The sequence below is a fragment of the Balaenoptera musculus genome, chromosome 4 (genome assembly GCF_009873245.2).
Source record: "Balaenoptera musculus isolate JJ_BM4_2016_0621 chromosome 4, mBalMus1.pri.v3, whole genome shotgun sequence".
Classification (NCBI taxonomy): Eukaryota; Metazoa; Chordata; class Mammalia; order Artiodactyla; family Balaenopteridae; genus Balaenoptera; species Balaenoptera musculus.
In genome coordinates this window covers 30,157,977-30,179,774 of record NC_045788.1, presented here as the reverse complement: position 1 = coordinate 30,179,774, position 21,798 = coordinate 30,157,977, and the positions used below count along the sequence as shown (strand labels likewise).

The window sequence follows — 21,798 nt, the reverse complement described above, 5'->3', positions numbered from 1 at the left end:
TCATAACTTAATTCCTAAATGAAAAAGTGAAAAAAGCTTTTTTTTACATACCCATTCCCACGAGAGGTGTAAGCCAAAGAATGTAGGAAAAGACCACTTTACAACAGTCTGAAAAATGACACCACACATCTAAGGCTTTACAGAGTGAAGGGCTGACAGTTCAGAAAGGGCACAGGATAGGGAAGCTGGGTAAATTTCTACTTCCTCCTAAGCCTGGAGTTCATGATAAAGCACTGTGTTTTGATTCGTGTCTTACGAAAGTTTACTTTTATATCTATGTTAAAAAACCAAAATCAAATGCCAACAAAAAAAGAACTTTGCAAAAATTACCCAGTACTCAAGATGAGAAATAAAAAAAATCATCTTACTCTTCCTATAGAAAAAGCAGCCATATTTTTAACTGCGAGTTATTTTAACAGATTTGGCTTTAGAGAAAGTCCATTTGTTTTCTTTTGTTACATTTTTCACAACAACTTTGTTCTACATTTCTTTTAAAAATGTATATTTATTATTTATTTAAAAGAGGGGGGTGGATACAAGTAAAGAGGAACAGAACACAGCCATAATCCTTCCCACCCAAAGACAAGGCTTTCATTTGAAGCAGTATAAACAGTTCTTTAAGTTTCGACAAATGCATACAATTATGTGAGCACCACCACAATCAAGATAAAAAATGTTTTATCATCCCTCCAAATTCCCTCATGCCCCTTTACAGTCAACCCTCACCACAACCTCGGCAACCACTGATGTATTTTTCTTTAATTCTTATAAAGACAAGTTTTAAAGTTTTAAAATCTTGGTATCCTTAGTAGAGTACATTTTTCTTTTCGTTTTCAGATTGTTTGGATATATGCAAATAAAATCATTCATTCCGTACATTCTCTCTCTTTCTGTCTCTCTCTCACACACACACATACACACATGCCCATATCATATAAACCCTAAGAGGGAAGAAACCAAAATGGTTAGCAGAGGAACACTTAATCACTATCTTTATATTACTAAGATCAATAAATATTTAAATTTTTGTATTAATGGGATCGTATAATAATGGGAAAAAGTATAGGCTTTTTCCACTTAATGGTATACCTCAGATATCCTGTCATGTCAATAAATAAATATCTACCTCATAATTTTTAATAGCTACAGAGGTACTGTTATATAACCATATATATTTTAGGGAGATATTTTCTGTCATGCTAAGAGATCTTTCTCTTTCACATAACAGTTTAAATTTTAATTTATTTGATAATTAAAACTTGGAATTGTATACCCTTTGTAAAATGCTTTACTCTTTCATGAAGATACTCTGATAAACTTGAGGAGGAATTTTTGGCTTGTAACTACTGGCTTAGAATTATTGGGAGCAACATAACTTCCCTGAGTTATGATATCTAATGACATGGTAAAAGCTCCTCACTTTAGTCAGAAGATTAAGAAGGGGAAAATGACGTACACAAATATGAACAGCCATCCTGGAGACTTTGCAACATCATTTATCTACTGAAAACAAAACCAAATGTTTTAGTTCACAAAATACTTTAAAAACACGAAATCTTAATCTGATCCACAAAACAACTCTGTGAAGTATTGTGCCAAATAGTATTATCGTATCACAGACATTATAATTTAAGCAGCCAGCCCTAACCTCTCCAGACGCATACGTCCAACTGCCGGTTCAGTTTCTCCATTTGACTGCCTAGCAAATGTTTCAGCCTTAATGTTTCTCAAACGGAATCCTCAATATCTCTTTTCCCTTAATCAGTTCTACTTCTACTCTTTCTCATCTCTGTAACTAACTATTCACCTAGTTTCTCAAGTTAAACATCTTGGAGTTCTCCTTGTCTCCTCCCCTTCTTTTATTCCTTATATCAAACCCTATCAACCTCAAAACAGATCCACAATTCTATCACTTCCCATCACAGTCACTGCTAATACTCCAAACTGCCGTCATCTCTTGCCTGGCTGCTGCACCGATGTTCTAACTGGCCTCTCAGTTGGCAGTCTTGCCCATCTCTCACCTTCAGTCTATTCTCCAAAGAACAACCAAAGTGATCCTTTAAAATCTGTCAGATCACCTCACACCTCTGCTTAAAACCCATGTAGGGAGAGTAGGGGCAAGATGGCGGAAGAGTAAGACGCAGAGATCACCTTCCTTCCGACAGATACAGTAGAAATACATCTACACGTGGAACTGCTCCTACAGAACACCCACTGAACGCTGGCAGAAGACGTCAGACCTCCCAAAAGATTCTGAGCTGTGTGGATGAAAGGCTCTTGGTGCTCCAGCCAGGCATCAGGGCTGTGCCTCTGAGGTGGGAGAGCCAACTTCAGGACACTGGTCCACAAGAGACCTACCAGCTCCACGTAATACCAAACGGCAAAAATCTCTCAGAGATCTCCATCTCAACATCAAGACCCAGCTTCACTCAACGACCAGCAAGCTACAGTGCTGGACACCCTATGCCAAACAACTAGCAAGACAGGAATACAGCCCCATCCATTAGCAGGGAGGCTGCCTAAAATCATAAGGCCACAGACACCCCAAAACACACCACCAGACGTGGACGTGCCCACCAGAAAGACAAGATTTAACCTCATCCACCAGAACACAGGCAATAGTCCCCTCCACCAGGAAGCCTACACAACCCACTGAACCAACCTTACCCACTGGGGACAGATACCAAAAACAACGGGAACTACGAACCTGCAGCCTGTGAAAAGGAGACCCCAAACACAGTAAGATAAGCAAAATGAGACGACAGAAAAACACACAGCAGATGAAGGAGCAGGGTCAAAACACACCAGACCTAACAAATGAAGAGGAAATAGGTAGTCTACCTGAAAAAGAATTCAGAATAATGATAGTAAGGATGATCCAAAATCTTGGAAATAGAATAGACAAAATGCAAGAAACATTTAACAAGGATGTAGAAGAACTAAAGAGGAACCAAGCAACGATGAAAAACACAATAAATGAAATTAAAAATACTCTAGATGGGATCAATAGCAGAATAACTGAGGCAGAAGAAAGGATAAGTGACCTGGAAGATAAAATGGTGGAAATAACTACTGCAGAGCAGGATAAAGAAAAAAGAATGAAAAGAACTGAGGACAGTCTCAGAGACCTCTGGGACAACATTAAACGCACCAACATTCGAATTATAGGGGTCCCAGAAGAAGAAGAGAAAAAGAAAGGGACTGAGAAAATATTTGAAGAGATTATAGTTGAAAACTTCCCTAATATGGGAAAGGAAATAGTTAATCAAGTCCAGGAAGCACAGAGAGTCCCATGCAGGATAAACCCAAGGAGAAACATGCCAAGACACATATTAATCAAACTGTCAAAAATTAAATATAAAGAAAACATATTAAAAGCAGCAAGGGAAAAACAACAAATAACACACAAGGGAATCCCCATAAGGTTAATATCTGATCTTTCAGCAGAAACTCTGCAAGCCAGAAGGGAGTGGCAGGATATATTTAAAGTGATGAAGGAGAAAAACCTACAACCAAGATTACTCTACCCAGCAAGGATCTCATTCAGATGTGATGGAGAAATTAAAACCTTTACAGACAAGCAAAAGCTGAGAGAGTTCAGCACCACCAAACCAGCTTTATAACAAATGCTAAAGGAACTTCTCTAAGGCAAGAAACACAAGAGAAGGAAAACACCTACAATAACAAACCCAAAACATTTAAGAAAATGGGAATAGGAACATACATATCGATAATTACCTTGAATGTAAATGGATTAAATGCTCCCACCAAAAGACACAGACTGGCTGAATGGATACAAAAACAAGACCCATATATATGCTGTCTACAAGAGACCCACTTCAGACCTAGAGACACATACAGACTGAAAGTGAGGGGATGGAAAAAGATATTCCATGCAAATGGAAATCAAAAGAAAGCTGGAGTAGCAATTCTCATATCAGACAAAATAGACTTTAAAATAAAGACTATTATAAGAGACAAAGAAGGACACTATATAATGATCAAGAGATCGATCCAAGAGGAAGGTACAACAATTGTAAATATTTATGCACCCAACATAGGAGCACCTCAATACATAAGGCAAGTACTAACAGCCATAAAAGGGGAAATCGACAGCAACACAATCATAGTAGGGGACTTTAACACCCCACTTTCACCAATGGACAGATCATCCAAAATGAAAATAAGTAAGGAAACACAAGCTTTAAATGATACATTAAACAAGATGGACTTAATTGATATTTATAGGACATTCCACCCAAAAACAACAGAATACACATTTTTCTCAAGTGCTCATGGAACATTCTCCAGGATAGATCATATCTTGGGTCACAAATCAAGCCTTGGTAAATTTAAGAAAATTGAAATCGTATCAAGTATCTTTTCCGACCACAACGCTATGAGACTCGATATCAATTACAGGAAAAGATCTGTAAAAAATACAAACACATGGAGGCTACACAATACATTACTTAATAATGAAGTGATTACTGAAGAAATCAAAGGGGAAATCAAAAAATACCTAGAAATAAATGACAATAGAGATACGACGACCCAAAACCTATGGGACGCAGCAAAAGCAGTGCTAAGAGGGAAGTTTATAGCAATACAAGCCTACCTCAAGAAACAGGAAACATCTCGAATAAACAACCTAACCTTGCACCTAAAGCAATTAGAGAAAGAAGAACAAAAAAACCCCAAAGCCAGCAGAAGGAAAGAAATTATAAAGATCAGGTCAGAAATAAATGAAAAAGAAATGAAGGAAACAATAGCAAAAATCAATGAAACTAAAAGCTGGTTCTTTGAGAAGATAAACAAAATTGATAAACCATTAGCCAGACTCATCAAGAGAAAAAGGGAGAAGACTCAGATCAATAGAATTAGAAATGAAAAAGGAGAAATAACCACTGACACTGCAGAAATACAAAAGATCATGAGAGATTACTACAAGCAACTCTATGCCAATAAAATGGACAACCTGGAAGAAATGGACAGATTCTTAGAAATGCACAAACTGCCGAGACTGAACCAGGAAGAAATAGAAAATATGAACAGACCAATCACAAGCACTGAAATTGAAACTGTGATTAAAAACCTTCCAACAAACAAAAGCCCAGGACCAGATGGCTTCACAGGTGAATTCTATCAAACATTTAGAGAAGAGCTAACACCTATCCTTCTCAAACTCTTCCAAAATATTGCAGAGGGAGGAACACTCCCAAACTCATTCTACGAGGCCACCATCACCCTGATACCAAAACCAGACAAAGATGTCACAAAGAAAGAAAACTACAGGCCAATATCACTGATGAACATAGATGCAAAAATCCTCAACAAAATACTCGCAAACAGAATCCAACAGCACATTAAAAGGATCATACACCATGACCAAGTGGGGTTTATCCCAGGAATGCAAGGATTCTTCAATATACGCAAATCAATCAATGTGATACACCATATTAACAAATTGAAGGAGAAAAACCATATGATCATCTCAATAGATGCAGAGAAAGCTTTCGACAAAATTCAACACCCATTTATGATAAAAGCCCTGCAGAAAGTAGGCATAGAGGGAACTTTCCTCAACATAATAAAGGCCATATATGACAAACCCACAGCTAACATTGTCCTCAATGGTGAAAAACTGAAACCATTTCCACTAAGATCAGGAACAAGACAAGGTTGCCCACTCTCACCACTATTATTCAACATAGTTTTGGAAGTGTTAGCCACAGCAATCAGAGAAGACAAAGAAATAAAAGGAATCCAAATCGGAAAAGAAGAAGTAAAGCTGTCACTATTTGCAGATGACATGATACTATACATAGAGAATCCTAAAGATGCTACCAGAAAACTCCTAGAGCTAATCAATGAATTTGGTAAAGTAGCAGGATACAAAATTAATGCACAGAAATCGCTTGCATTTCTATACACTAATAACGAAAAATCTGAAAGTGAAATTAAGAAAACACTCCCGTTTACCATTGCAACAAAAAGAATAAGATATCTAGGAATAAACCTACCTAAGGAGACAAAAGACCTGTATGCAGAAAATTATAAGACACTGATGAAAGAAATTAAAGACGATACAAATAGATGGAGAGATATACCATGTTCCTGGATTGGAAGAATCAACATTGTGAAAATGACTCTACTACCCAAAGCAATCTACAGATTCAATGCAATCCCTATCAAACTACCACTGGCATTTTTCACAGAACTAGAACAAAAAATTTCACAATTTGTATGGAAACACAAAAGACCCCGAATAGCCAAAACAATCTTGAGAACGAAAAATGGAGCTGGGGGAATCAGGCTCCCTGACTTCAGACTATACTACAAAGCTTCAGTAATCAAGACAGTTTGGTACTGGCACAAAAACAGAAATATAGATCAATGGAACAGGATAGAAAGCCCAGAGATAAACACACACACATATGGTCACCTTATCTTTGATAAAGGAGGCAAGCATATACAGTGGAGAAAAGACAGCCTCTTCAATAAGTGGTGCTGGGAAAATTGGACAGCTACATGTAAAAGTATGAAATTAGAACACTCCCTGACACCATGCACAAAAATAAACTCCAAATGGATTAAAGACCTAAGTGTAAGGCCAGACACTATCAAACTCTTAGAGGAAAACATAGGCAGAACACTCTATGACATGCATCACAGCAAGATTCTTTTTGACCCAGCTCCCAGAGAAATGGAAATAAGAACACAAATAAACAAATGGGACCTAATGAAACTTAAAAGCTTTTGCACAGCAAAGGAAACCATAAACAAGACCAAAAGACAACCATCAGAATGGGAGAAAATATTTGCAAATGAAGCAACTGACAAAGGATTAATCTCCAAGATTTACAAGCAGCTCATGCAGCTCAATAACAAAAAAACGAACAACCCAATCCAAAAATGGGCAGAAGACCTAAATAGACATTTCTCCAAAGAAGATATACAGATGGCCTACAAACACATGAAAGAATGCTCAACATCATTAATCATTAGAGAAATGCAAATCAAAACTACAATGAGATATCATCTCACACCAGTCAGAATGGCCATCATCAAAAAATCTAGAAACAATAAATGCTGGAGAGGGTGTGGAGGAAAGGGAACACTCTTGCACTGTTGGTGGGAATGTAAATTGATACAGCCACTATGGAGAACAGTATGGAGGTTCCTTAAAAAACTACAAAGAGAACTACCATACGACCCAGCAATCCCACTACTGGGTACATACCCTGAGAAAACCATAGGTCAAAAAGTGTCATGTACCACAATGTTCATTGCAGCTCTATTTACAATAGCCAGGACCTGGAAGCAACCTAAATGTCCATCGACAGATGAATGGATAAAGAAGATGTGGCACATATATACAATGGAATATTACTCAGCCATAAAAAGAAATGAAATGGAGGTATTTGTAATGAGGTGGATGGAGTTAGAGTCTGTCATACAGAGTGAAGTAAGTCAGAAAGAGAAAAACAAATACAGTATGCTAACACATATATACGGAATCTAAGGAAAAAAAAAAAAAAAAGGCCATGAAGAACCTAGTGGCAAGACGGGAATAAAGACACAGACCTACTAGAGAATGGACTTGAGGATATGGGGAGGGGGTGGGGTGAGATGGGACAGGGTAAGAGAGTGTCATGGACATATATACACTACCAAATGTAAAATAGATAGCTAGTGGGAAGCAGCCGCATAGCACAGGGAGATCAGCTCGGTGCTTTGTGACCACCTAGAGGGGTGGGATGGGGAGGGTGGGAGGGAGGGAGATGCAAGAGGGAAGAGTAATGGGAACCTATTGTATATGTATAACTGATTCACTTTGTTATAAAGCAGAAGCTAACACACTATTGTAAGGCAATTATACTTTAATAAAGATGTTTAAAGAAAAAAAAAAAAAAAAAAAAAAAAAACAAGATGGACTTAATTGATATTTATAGGACATTCCACCCAAAAACAACAGAATACACGTTTTTCTCAAGTGCGCATGGAACATTCTCCAGGATAGATCATATCTTGGGTCACAAATCAAGCCTTGGTAAATTTAAGAAAATTGAAATCGTATCAAGTATCTTTTCCGACCACAACGCTATGAGACTAGATATCAATTACAGGAAAAGATGTGTAAAAAATACAAACACATGGAGGCTACACAATACACTACTTAATAACGAAGTGATCACTGAAGAAATCAAAGGGGAAATCAAAAAATACCTAGAAACAAATGACAATGGAGATACGACGACCCAAAACCTATGGGACGCAGCAAAAGCAGTGCTAAGAGGGAAGTTTATAGCAATACAAGCCTACCTCAAGAAACAGGAAACATCTCGAATAAACAACCTAACCTTGCACCTAAAGCAATTAGAGGAAGAAGAACAAAAAAACCCCAAAGCTAGCAGAAGGAAAGAAATCATAAAGATCAGGTCAGAAATAAATGAAAAAGAAATGAAGGAAACAATAGCAAAAATCAATAAAACTAAAAGCTGGTTCTTTGAGAAGATAAACAAAATTGATAAACCACTGGCCAGACTCATCAAGAGAAAAAGGGAGAAGACTCAAATCAATAGAATTAGAAATGAAAAAGGAGACGTAACCACTGACACTGCAGAAATACAAAAGATCATGAGAGATTACTACAAGCAACTCTACTCCAATAAAATGGACAACCTGGAAGAAATGGACAGATTCTTAGAAATGCACAAACTGCCGAGACTGAACCAGGAAGAAATAGAAAATATGAACAGACCAATCACAAGCACTGAAATTGAAACTGTGATTAAAAACCTTCCAACAAACAAAAGCCCAGGACCAGATGGCTTCACAGGTGAATTCTATCAAACATTTAGAGAAGAGCTAACACCTATCCTTCTCAAACTCTTCCAAAATATTGCAGAGGGAGGAACACTCCCAAACTCATTCTACGAGGCCACCATCACCCTGATACCAAAACCAGACAAAGATGTCACAAAAAAGGAAAACTACAGGCCAATATCACTGATGAACATAGATGCAAAAATCCTCAACAAAATACTCGCAAACAGAATCCAACAGCACATTAAAAGGATCATACACCATGATCAAGTGGGGTTTATCCCAGGAATGCAAGGATTCTTCAATATACGCAAATCAATCAATGTGATACACCATATTAACAAATTGAAGGAGAAAAACCATATGATCATCTCAATAGATGCAGAGAAAGCTTTTGACAAAATTCAACACCCATTTATGATAAAAGCCCTGCAGAAAGTAGGCATAGAGGGAACTTTCCTCAACATAATAAAGGCCACATATGACAAACCCACAGCCAACATTGTCCTCAATGGTGAAAAACTGAAACCATTTCCACTAAGGTCAGGAACAAGACAAGGTTGCCCACTCTCACCACTATTATTCAACATAGTTTTGGAAGTGTTAGCCACAGCAATCAGAGAAGACAAAGAAATAAAAGGAATCCAAATCGGAAAAGAAGAAGTAAAGCTGTCACTGTTTGCAGATGACATGATACTATACATAGAGAATCCTAAAGATGCTACCAGAAAACTCCTAGAGCTAATCAATGAATTTGGTAAAGTAGCAGGATACAAAATTAATGCACAGAAATCTCTTGCATTTCTATACACTAATGACGAAAAATCTGAAAGTGAAATTAAGAAAACACTCCCGTTTACCATTGCAACAAAAAGAATAAAATATCTAGGAATAAACCTACCTAAGGAGACAAAAGACCTGTATGCAGAAAATTATAAGACACCGATGAAAGAAATTAAAGATGATACAAATAGATGGAAAGATATACCATGTTCCTGGATTGGAAGAATCAACATTGTGAAAATGACTCTACTACCCAAAGCAATCTACAGATTCAATGCAATCCCTATCAAACTACCACTGGCATTTTTCACAGAACTAGAACAAAAAGTTTCCCAATTTGTATGGAAACACAAAAGACCCCGAATAGCCAAAGCAATCTTGAGAACGAAAAATGGAGCTGGGGGAATCAGGCTCCCTGACTTCAGACTATATTACAAAGCTACAGTAATCAAGACAGTTTGGTACTGGCACAAAAACAGAAATATAGATCAATGGAACAGGATAGAAAGCCCAGAGATAAACCCACGCACATATGGTCACCTTATCTTTGATAAAGGAGGCAAGCATATACAGTGGAGAAAAGACAGCCTCTTCAATAAGTGGTGCTGGGAAAATTGGACAGATACATGTAAAAGTATGAAATTAGAACACTCCCTGACACCATGCACAAAAATAAACTCAAAATGGATTAAAGACCTAAGTGTAAGACCAGACACTATCAAACTCTTAGAGGAAAACATAGGCAGAACACTCTATGACATACATCACAGCAAGATTCTTTTTGACCCAGCTCCCAGAGAAATGGAAATAAGAACACAAATAAACAAATGGGACCTAATGAAACTTAAAAGCTTTTGCACAGCAAAGGAAACCATAAACAAGACCAAAAGACAACCATCAGAATGGGAGAAAATATTTGCAAATGAAGCAACTGACAAAGGATTAATCTCCAAGATTTACAAGCAGCTCATGCAGCTCAATAACAAAAAAATGAACAACCCAATCCCAAAATGGGCAGAAGACCTAAATAGACATTTCTCCAAAGAAGATATACAGATGGCCTACAGACACATGAAAGAATGCTCAACATCATTAATCATTAGAGAAATGCAAATCAAAACTACAATGAGATATCATCTCACACTGGTCAGAATGGCCATCATCAAAAAATCTAGAAACAATAAATGCTGGAGAGGGTGTGGAGGAAAGGGAACTCTCTTGCACTGTTGGTGGGAATGTAAATTGATACAGCCACTATGGAGAACAGTATGGAGGTTCCTTAAAAAACTACAAAGAGAACTACCATACGATCCAGCAATCCCACTACTGGGCATATACCCTGAGAAAACCATAGTTCAAAAAGAGTCATGTACCAAAATGTTCATTGCAGCTCTATTTACAATAGCCAGGACATGGAAGCAACCTAAATGTCCATCGACAGATGAATGGATAAAGAAGATGTGGCACATATATACAATGGAATATTACTCAGCCATAAAAAGAAATGAAATGGAGGTATTTGTAATGAGGTGGATGGAGTTAGAGTCTGTCATACAGAGTGAAGTAAGTCAGAAAGAGAAAAACAAATACAGTATGCTAACACATATATACGGAATCTAAGGAAAAAAAAAAAAGGCCATGAAGAACCTAGTGGCAAGACGGGAATAAAGACACAGACCTACTAGAGAATGGACTTGAGGATATGGGGAGGGGGTGGGGTGAGATGTGACAGGGTGAGAGAGTGTCATGGACATATATACACTACCAAATGTAAAATAGATAGCTAGTGGGAAGCAGCTGCATAGCACAGGGAGATCAGCTCGGTGCTTTGTGACCACCTAGAGGGGTGGGATGGGGAGGGTGGGAGGGAGGGAGATGCAAGAGGGAAGAGATATGGGAACATATTGTATATGTATAACTGATTAACTTTGTTATAAAGCAGAAGCTAACACACCATTGTAAGGCAATTATACTTCAATAAAGATGTTTAAAAAAAAAAAAAAAAAAAACCCATGTAAAACAAATTCCAAAGTCCTACAAGACCCAACATGATCTAGCCCCTGGCTCCCTCTCCAACTTCATCCCCTGCAGCTCTCTCTCTCCCTTGTTCACTCTACTCCAGCCACTGTGATTTTCTGCCACACCTTGAAAACACCAAGTATGCTTTATCTTTGAGCATTTGCATTTGCCTGATGTTCCCTTTCCTCGGAATATCCTCCTCCAGAAATCTGCATGGCTCAGCCTCTCACTTTAGACCTATGCTCAAATGTCAAAGCCTCATAGCAACCTTCTCTGATCACCCTATCTAAAATAGCCATCCTCCTCTCATCCCTGTCACTACGTATCCCTTTAACCTGGCATGTTTTTCTTCAGAGCGCTTCATAGCTACTTGACATATACCATACCTCTTTGATTATGTGTTCATTTCCTCTCTCCCACCCTAGAATGCAATAATAACAATAATAATAACTGCAGCAATAATAATAGCAGCTAAATAACCATTAAATGATTACTAAGAACCAGGCAGTCTTCTAGATGTTTTATATGTCATAAGCAACAAACCAGTGAATTGAGTACTATTATCATCCCCATTTAACATATCAGAAAAGTGAGGCATAGAGATGTTAGGTAATGTTCCCAAGGTCACATAGCTGGTAAGTGGTGGAGCTGGGATTCAAACCTTGTAAGGCAATACTCAGAAACCATACTCTTTAACTACTGCATTCTGCTACCTCAATGAAAAGTATGAGCAAAGCCTTAAAACTGTATCATTTCCTGCTGTAGTCATGATGCCTAAGAGAGTGCCTGATGCAGAGTAGGCTGACAAAAAATATTTGTTGAAGGCAGAAAGCAAGGAAAAAAGGAGAAGAAACAAACCCATACTGGTAACTTGCCCTATTTATACAGCTAGAAATTTGCACAGCCTAGACCCAAACTTGAGGCTCAGACTCCTAATGTAGGCTCTTTCCACTCTGCTATGGCATGGGTTTTCTCATATACCTTCTTTCATATGATCTTCAAAACCCTGTCAGGTCAAATAAAAATTAAAATTATTCACACTTTTACAGACGAAAATAAAGGGCCTGGAAAGGTTAGTAACTTTTCCAGCAGCACAGGTCAGTTCATATATCAACTAACTTGGAATAAACCCACATTTCCTGGTCTTGAAGTTCGTATTCTTCCCCACCACATTCTGCTGCCTCCTGAAGATGACAAATGTGATTGACTCACTGAGCTAATCTATCATTCTATGTCCTAGATGAAATAAGAAACAGATACATTCCTGTGTGAAATGTTGGCAAGAGGCCTTTAAAACTTCCTTTTGGGTCCAGATATTAGAACCTCTGCTCTTAGGAGAACACATGTGGCTATGATCTAAGCCTAAAAAGAGCGATAGATACATGCTTCTTTTAATAAATCTGTGCTTCCTTTTCCTCTACCAAGTAACAGTAAAGATGAAAATGGTAAAGATCTTTACAACGTGTTGGATATATGAAATGTTCAAACACATACACACTCAAGGACAGAGCAAAATGTCATGGAAAGTAATCTAAGCAATGAAGTCAAGAACCAAAATTCTGAACAATCTCTGAAATATAATAACTCAGTCGGAACATTTCCATAGCAACAACAGGATTATATGGTTATGTGCTACTTCTAATATTTAGCACACTTTCCTTAGGAACTGATATGATAATCACAAAAAGGTTTTAGTACAAAGACAAAACAGGTGTTAAGGGGAACTGACACTTTCATCTTGCAAATTTTTTATTAAAAGCATGTCAAAAGAGTAAATAGTTTACAAATACTAATCATTTTATTCAACCCAGAATCCTTGAGAAGGTCTTGAGGGTTGCTAAAACCTAGGCCCAGGCCTTCAGCAAAACACACAAAGAGTAGGTAACTTGCTCAAAATTATACATTCAAAACAAGTAGGAGCACACATTTGAATTCAGGCCTATTTTTAGAGTGTGTACACCTTCCGTTTTGCCAGTAATGTATACAGGTCACAAAAGTGACTAGCCTGGGAGGTACTGTGTAGGATAATAATTTTTTTTTAATGGGAGGTGATTAAAGGAAGAGAAGACAACTGTGTCAAATCTGTAGTAAAACAGTACTAGTCTATTTGATAAGTAAAATCCCTTCATCAATTCCTCTAATTCCTAAACAGTGGTTATCAAACCTTTTGTGAAATGCTAGAACCTCTTAAGGGTACTTCATGCATTCTACAGTTATGATTTAATCAGCTAGAAGATTAAAATAATAATTTAAAATATAAAGAAATTAATTAATGAACTTATTGCTAAGTTTTACTTTTTATATATTGTAATTTTGCCCCAGATAATATTAGGGGTAAGAAGGAAAAGAGTTCAACTCACCAACAACAAAAAATACTGTTTCATGTTATGAAAAGATTTTTTTGGTCAAGGAATCCAAAATATTTCCTACTGAGGATGCAGTTATTTAAAGTCCTAAATACATTCCAATGGAGTATATCAGTCCATAGCTTTAGGTCTGCTCTTTGCTGAAAACTCTTTCTTGCATATATGACTCAATCCAACTTAATAACAAGAGGTATTATTGTTATATACTAAAAGAAAAACAAAAACAAAATATTTAATCCTGAATGTTGGCAGTGTATTTATTTAGTGTATTCTGGGTTCTGAACCCAATTGCCAATGTGTGTGGGGATCTTCCCACACCATCAAACAACTCAACTCAATTCTGACATTGTCTACCTGGAGATATAGCATCAGATTCCACAGGGTTAGGGTTCGGTCTCACAAGAATCCCCATCCCCCACTTCAGACACCAGCCGCAAGTCCAAGCTGTTACCTGTGCTTCTGACCCACCCACCAGCTACGGACTGGAGGTTCCAACAATCCTTACTCCATGGGTTCAATTAATTTGCGAGAGCAGCTCACAGAACTCAAAGAAACATTTTATTTACTAGACTACCAGTTTGTTATAAAAGGATATAATTCAGGAACAACCAGATGAAAGAGATGTATAGGGCAAAGTATATGGGAAGGGGTGCAGAGGTTCCATGGTCTCTCCAGGAGTGCAACTTTCCCAGCATCTCCACGCTTCCACCAACCCAAAAGATCTCTGAACCTGTCCTTTCAGGTTTTTACAGAGGCTTCATTACATAGGCATGACTGATTAAAACCACTGGCCCCTGAGGTCAGGGGGTGGGACTGAAAGTTCCAACCTTCTAATCACCTGGTTAGTTCTCCTAGCAACCAGCCCCATCCTTTGGTGGAGTCCAAAAGTAGTCTCATTAACATAAAAAAGACACCTTTAACACTCTCACTAAATTAAGTGAAAGGATACAGCTTAAAAATCAGTCTGATTAAAGCCAGTTATTTCATTAAAATTGGCTCATTTTCTCTAGTAAAGAATAAGGAAAGACATTCCCATTTTGCATGGAAAGCTACAGGCATGCCAATATACGTTACGGGGCTAATAATAACCAACTGGCATAAGAGAGCACAAGTATGTGGCTTTGAAATTCCACAAGAATACAGTAGCTACTTAGTATTTCTGCATATCCTAAAATTTAACGTTGTGAATCTCTAAATAAATCACAAAAATTCTCCTATGGCATCCTTAACTCAATATGCTTATCTCTATTTAAAGCTTTGGCTTTCCTTTGGTTTTTTACCATAATATCAATACATCCTCTAAAATGAAACACATAGGTTAAAAAAGCAACAGCAACAACGACAAACTGTTCAGAAAAGAACAAGTCAATTCCACTTATATTGTGAACAAAATTATCCCAAGAGGATTAAAAATTGGAAATTATCTTTCTGATGGAGAAGAAATTTTGCTTTTTAAACAGAAAATGAAAGAAAAGAAATTCTGGTAAGTTTTAGTTTTGAATGATTGGTCAAACAGGAGAGAAGAAAAGTGATACCTGTACTTACTGTCGTTGGATCCCATGCTAATGAGGTCATCAGAATCAACATTGTGAACTATGGCTGCTTTGTATCCTGCCCTCTGTGCATTTAAAACCTGCAAGTCAGAAAACAGTCATGATAGGAGGAAGAAAGTGCTTTGTCATAAGGCCCCTCAACTTCAGCAAACATAAATCAACAAGCCCATAACATACAACTAGAACTAGATTATGTATATATACAAGAACAGATCTCAAGTGTGTTCTTGAAACATAATGTGTTTTATTAATTGATTATCAAGGACTTCTTTAGATATCTTGATTTCACTCATGGTACTAAATGAAATGAGAGGCAAATAAAGGACAGAGATACAAGCTACCAAACCAAAAGGATCCAAAGCAATAAACCTGTCTGGCTCTAAAGAGGTAGAGGCTTGTGATCAAGCTCTTGAGTCATGAGCCCTTGAGAAGTCAAATCTACCTCTGCTACTTACGAGTGCATTAAACTTGGGCAAATTCTTTTTCTTCCTTAATCCTCAGTTTCCCCAACTTTAAAATGAGAATGGCAACAATATTTTTCACATATGTAAAATAATTTTTTAAATGCTTAATACCATGCCTGATACCTAGAAATGAATCAAATAAAAGCTATTCTCATTATTAGCTTGATCATCAACGATTTTCTTTAAAAATCCTTTCTAAAGCTTTGAAAAAATTAAAAATAACTCCAGCCTGAAGTTGCTTACTTTGGTTCTACTAGCTATATAATCTTTCCTAAAACTAGTCTCCAAAATAGTAAGCTTTGCACCATAAGAATATGGCTAGATGTGTGGAAGAATTTTCGTACATGAAAGATCTGAAAAGTATCCAACACATGTTACCACACCTCACTTTTAAAATAACAATCTGTTTTAAATAAAAATAAACCCAGACCTAACTCCTTTGGACTGTTTGGTAAAAATGAAGGATCAGATCATTATTTGCATACTGGTTAAATAAAATGAAAATTGGGTATGCAAACATATATATATAAAATAGTTTTGAATACTTGAAATACTTTTGAATACTCTGGATATAATTCTGGATACTTAATATGGTAAGAAACTCTTGAAACACTGTTTTAGTTATCAGCATAATAATGATTCAAAATTCTACCATAATTCAATAAAGATAAGACCTGAGTCACGCTCCAAAGAGTAAGGGAAAGCCCAAAAAGTCGGGTTCCTGAGAGTAAAAGGAATGCCCAAGTGTTCAGCAGACTGGATTTGAATGCTAAGTAAGAAAAATGAGGTTCATGTATTTAACCCCAATCAGGTAAGAGTAAAATTCTCTTCTGCATTACCACTGACTTCTCTACAACTACCTCACAAATGAAAGCTGGAATTCTGAAAGAGACAATAACGTGCATTAATCAGGATATTTTTATCCTATCATCAAAAAACCCCTGAATCTGCAGTGCCTCAAAGAATTAATATTTTATTCATCTTTATAGTCTCTACAGAACCTACGAAATAATATCCTGACAGAACAGGCACTCATTACATATTACTAGAATGAGAAAATGTATAAAATATGTGCTTAAATTAACAGCTCATATTATAACATTACAAACACAAGAGAGAAAATAAGGCAGGTTTTTTTTGTAATGAATTAAAATAGCATAAATAGTTCACCAACATAGGACCTACTGCTCTAATGTTGGGAATAACGGCAAGAAAACCAACCAGCCAACAAAATTGTTACAAGGAATGTTTTGCAGTCATGCAAAGAAAAGTCAGTAATCAAAAAAGTAAGTTTACTATTTTTTGCCTATGTGTGCATGTTTTATTTTTAGGTGGATTTTGTTTGTTATACAACTAAAATTTAAGAAAATGCCAGCCTCCACAGCCTCTTCTCCGTAGATTTTACTGCTTTCCAAGGGTAAGGGGAAAAAAAATCTCTCAAGAAGAATATAATAGCTTCTAAACTTTATTTCTTATTTATTACTTATATATTAACCTATTATTTATTCATTATATTATCATAGCAGAACAGACTTCACTTAGCTTTTACTGAAACAAAAGTATACTTGGTTGGGGTTGCTATTAGTTTATCTGATGCTTTAATGACCATTTAACTGTTCCCCAAAAAAGCTAACCAAGTAACTAAGGAGAAATGTTTCTTTCACAAATCCAGAAAACAACTGTTTCCAGAGATACAATTTAAGAAATGTAGAATTTATATCAAAAGTTGTTCTCTCCTAATATAAAACTTAAGTTTTACATTTCTTTTTAAAGCCAACTAATACACAAAGTCATTGAAATTACATGATTTAACTTGTTTCCCTGAAAAATATATATTTGTGAGCAAAGATACAACATGTTAAGATACACAGAAGGTGGTCTCAGGAGCCATGATAAAGTGTATGTAAAGAAACATAGTTCAATTCAGTAAGTGTTTGCTGAATTTACATAACAAGTAAGGTACAGTGTGCTGGGCACCATGCAGAACTCAAAGGTGAATCAGAAACAATCACTATCCTCAGAGATCTGGATACTCATGAATATCCAAACAGATGGGGTGCTTTCTAGCCTATCTGCTCATGCTATCATCTCTGCTTGGAATAGGCTTTGTCTTCTGAACGCCTAATCAGCCCTTTAAATTCCATTACCTCCATGAAGCCTGCCTGTCCTGTTCCATGCCCTGTTCCACATGCTGTCCCAAGCACCCATACAACTGCTTCCTGCTTAGTATTTATATCAATTTGTTATCTTATATAGTGCCTTATAGTTGTTAGGGGAAGCACCGACAGAAACCGCCCGCCCTGGCCAGGCAAGGTAATAGCCACTCGCATGAGTTATCTCACAACAGGAGATCCTGGTAAGGAACATGGAACTAACAAGCTACCACCAACCGGAAGAATTCGGGAAGGGTCAGAAGGAGAGAAGAGACGCCAGTCCACATGTCCTACCAACCTCCCAGTATCCTTCTTGATGGAATCCACCTTGGCTGAGTGATGCGTGTGCCACCAGGAAGGACCCTGAGTCAGAATGACTGGCCGGAGACAACCCAGAAACTAACCCCATTAACCATAAAACCCGAGACTGTGAGCCATGTGGCAGAGCAGTTCTCCTGGGTCCCCTGACCCTGCTGCTCTCCACCCAGGCGCTCCCCCCGCGAAAAAGTCTCTTGCTTTGTCAGCACGTGTCTCTTCAGACAATTCATTTCCAAGTGTTAGACAAGAGCCCACTCTTGGTCCCTGGAAGGGGTCCCCCTTCCTACAACATACTTATGCATTATATGTACCATCCCATTTACAAAACAAGCCTTCATGGGGTCCTTAAATCTTCTTCAGTTGTCTATGTGTGAATTTTTCCGGTAAGAAGGGACAAAATAATCATCAATTTTACAAGAGGCTTTCTGAACTGCAAATGGTTAAGAATGTAAATTAATGGATTTACAACAATCTGCTATGTGTGTAACTAAATCTAGGCATTAGATTCTTAAAACTGCATTGAGCAACTGAGGAGAACGGTTTCTTTCACACATCCAAAATGCAATTGGTTCCATAAATACAATATAAAATTATATCAATATCAAAGGCTGTTCTCTAATAAAATAATAAAATTCCTTATATAGAAAATGACTAAAATAGGAAGGAATTCTGTAAGCACAAATGTGAATTACAAAAAATAGAAACATGTTTTCAAAATTTTCACAAGAAGCCTTCCCCAAGGTTTTTGTTGTTGTTATTGATTTTTAAAATAATGAAATTAAATCAAAGAAACACATTAACATATGGCTCAACAGGCTTATGAATACAAACAAGGAAAATATATCCATGTTATGAACTATAAAAATCATGTGTCAGTCAAATTAAATTACATTTTTAACTAAGCAGCAGCTGGTATTTTCAAAAACACATGAGGCAGAAATAAGACCTAAATCATTCAGTATGCATGTGCAAGGTTTCACATTCATAAAATGCAACCTCAAACATGTTGTCAGATGGAGGCAAAGAACTCAAAGATACATAAATAAAAAGTGGGCACAGTTAACAAACCTAAATTCTAAAACAGCCATCAACACTGAAAATTGCATGAAAAGGCCTTCTGAATTGAACTACAAATCTGCCTTTTTAAGGAAACTGATTAGGGAGCCATTAGCTCAAATTGTGGTAAATGTACTAGTTTACATCTAATCAACAAATTAGCTGCAATTAAATTACGTAGACCAGGTAGCACCTAACCAAGAGTTTTCAAGAAATATGGGACTGCTGGCTTGTTATTATAAATAGCCAGTATGCCAGAAGATAGCGGACTGCTAATGGAAGAGGCTTCAATAAGACATGTTCTAAAAGGAACCCTGGGAATGACACAATAATTCATCTTATTTCCAGACTGGATGAATTGGTAAAACACTAATAAAAGAGGCATTGTAAGAAGAAAAAACTGATTGCACTGTCAAGATGTCCATAGTTCATTAATGACATAAATGTACACTAATCTATCCTTGTTCTCAAAAAGATAATAAAACCAAAATCCTGCTGCCTTAATGGAAATCACAATACTAGAAATCTAAATTTATGATATTTATATTTTAAAGTATTACCTTAAAAATTAACCAAAGATAATTTTTTCATGCATCTTAGTAAAAACATTAATTATGAGAAAACTAAGCCTGACATCATTGTGAAAAAAGAGATCTGAAAAATAACATTTAGAGCATTTTGAATGCCAGACTTTACGTTTCTTAAGGAACTACCTTGTTTATTGGTATATATCTCAAGCCTAGAAGAATCTCTCTCATGTAAATACTTGTTTAATCAAACTAAATTACAACTAAGATAACTATTACCCAGTCTTACCCAGAAAGATATATGCCACAAAAATGAAATTTCCTTATATTTATTGCTTAGTTCCCCCTTAAAAACATGCCAAAAATTTTACTTCAGTCATTGTGGATAAAAATTTTTCTAAAACATTTTCCATTTTCCTAGCTGTCTCAATTAAAAGACACCAAATGTGATTTGACTTTTTCCAGTGACTTGGGGATTATCATGAACATGTTTTACTGGACCCTAGTGGGTTTTTCTCCTTCATGTTAAGTGTCAATGTCACTTCCTCTCTCTCTGTGCTTAGACTACCAGTAGTCATTCTAACCTTGCTCCACCCTTATATTCTTTTCTATAATAGAGAAACAAAGAAGTAAACCTGATAAGAATTCTATGCTTAAAAAAATAAATTAAGTACATAAAAAGTTCCAAGAAAAATCATCGGGAAAAGTATATGGCTTCAAAGCTGAAATTTTGTGACATTTATTATGGTGGTACAAAGGCATGTTTCCATCTCTTATTTTAGGTTATGTTCTGAGAGCGTTGACCTTTTGATAAATGGCATATTACAAATGTACATGTTTATTTATTATTTAGGCTTAAAGATAAGTTGTATTTATTTCATTAGAAAATTCTGGTGGTAGGGCTGGTAAAATCTGTGTTTGTATGCAAAGCCATACTTACCTGTTTCAAGTAGAACAGAAAACAGAAGCCAGAATCCTTGGAACTTTAAAAATTAATTAAAGATTTTATGTTATGTCCCAGTGGCAGCATTTTAAAGTCAATCTTAGTACATGGGAAAGCAATTTTTAAATATCGAGGGTATTGAAAACTGTAGGTAATAAAACAATTTAGTGGACCTGGGTGAACTTTTTTAATAAAAGGAAATTTCATTACCAGAGTATCATAGCTAATACAGGTAAGTACTGTTTCATGAAACTTTATTACAGGTCTTTGAATGTGGCTGTTTCTAATGAAGTTTTAATATTATATCTAGCACATGGTTAGTACTAAAGATTAAAACCAAAAATGATCCTTTTTTCTTAGTGACATTAAGAAAACCCAAATAAACCTTTATGTGTAGCTATTTCGAATGCTTGCTATTGATTTAAAGATGTTTTTCTTTAAAAAAAAAAAAAAAACTTCTACTTTTATGTAATGAACTATACCAGTTAAAATAAACTATATCAGTTAAAAGCTGTCTAGAATTTTACTTTTGAGAATTGCAATTTAAATTAAACAGAGGTATCCATAAAATATTCTCTAGTTACCTATGTATTGACTATATTAAAGTACAAATTAAAATGAAGGATCCAACCTCAGTTCATATTTTTGGATACTGATAGGATTCATATTCCAATCAAATCTTAATTATTTCTCATCCTAACACAGCAGAAGCTCCATTTTAACCCACCCACCACTGTTAATAAAGCTTTTTGGAAGAAACTGTTGTGCAACAAAAGGATACATCTAA

At 36.4% G+C, this 21,798-nt stretch overlaps 1 protein-coding gene across 2 annotated transcripts in view; it reads right to left on the bottom strand.

Annotated features, from left to right (window-relative positions):
* RNF13 (ring finger protein 13) overlaps window positions 1–21,798 on the bottom strand; it is a 155,030-nt gene that overhangs the window by 51,433 nt on the left and 81,799 nt on the right. The window contains exon 5 of one of the 2 annotated variants that reach the window (XM_036849795.1): window positions 15,533–15,630. In XM_036849795.1, coding sequence (XP_036705690.1) covers window positions 15,533–15,584 — 52 coding nt within the window. In that variant the 5' untranslated portion in view covers window positions 15,585–15,630. The remainder of the gene's footprint in view (window positions 1–15,532; window positions 15,631–21,798) is intronic. The other variant, XM_036849794.1, reaches the window with a different exon arrangement.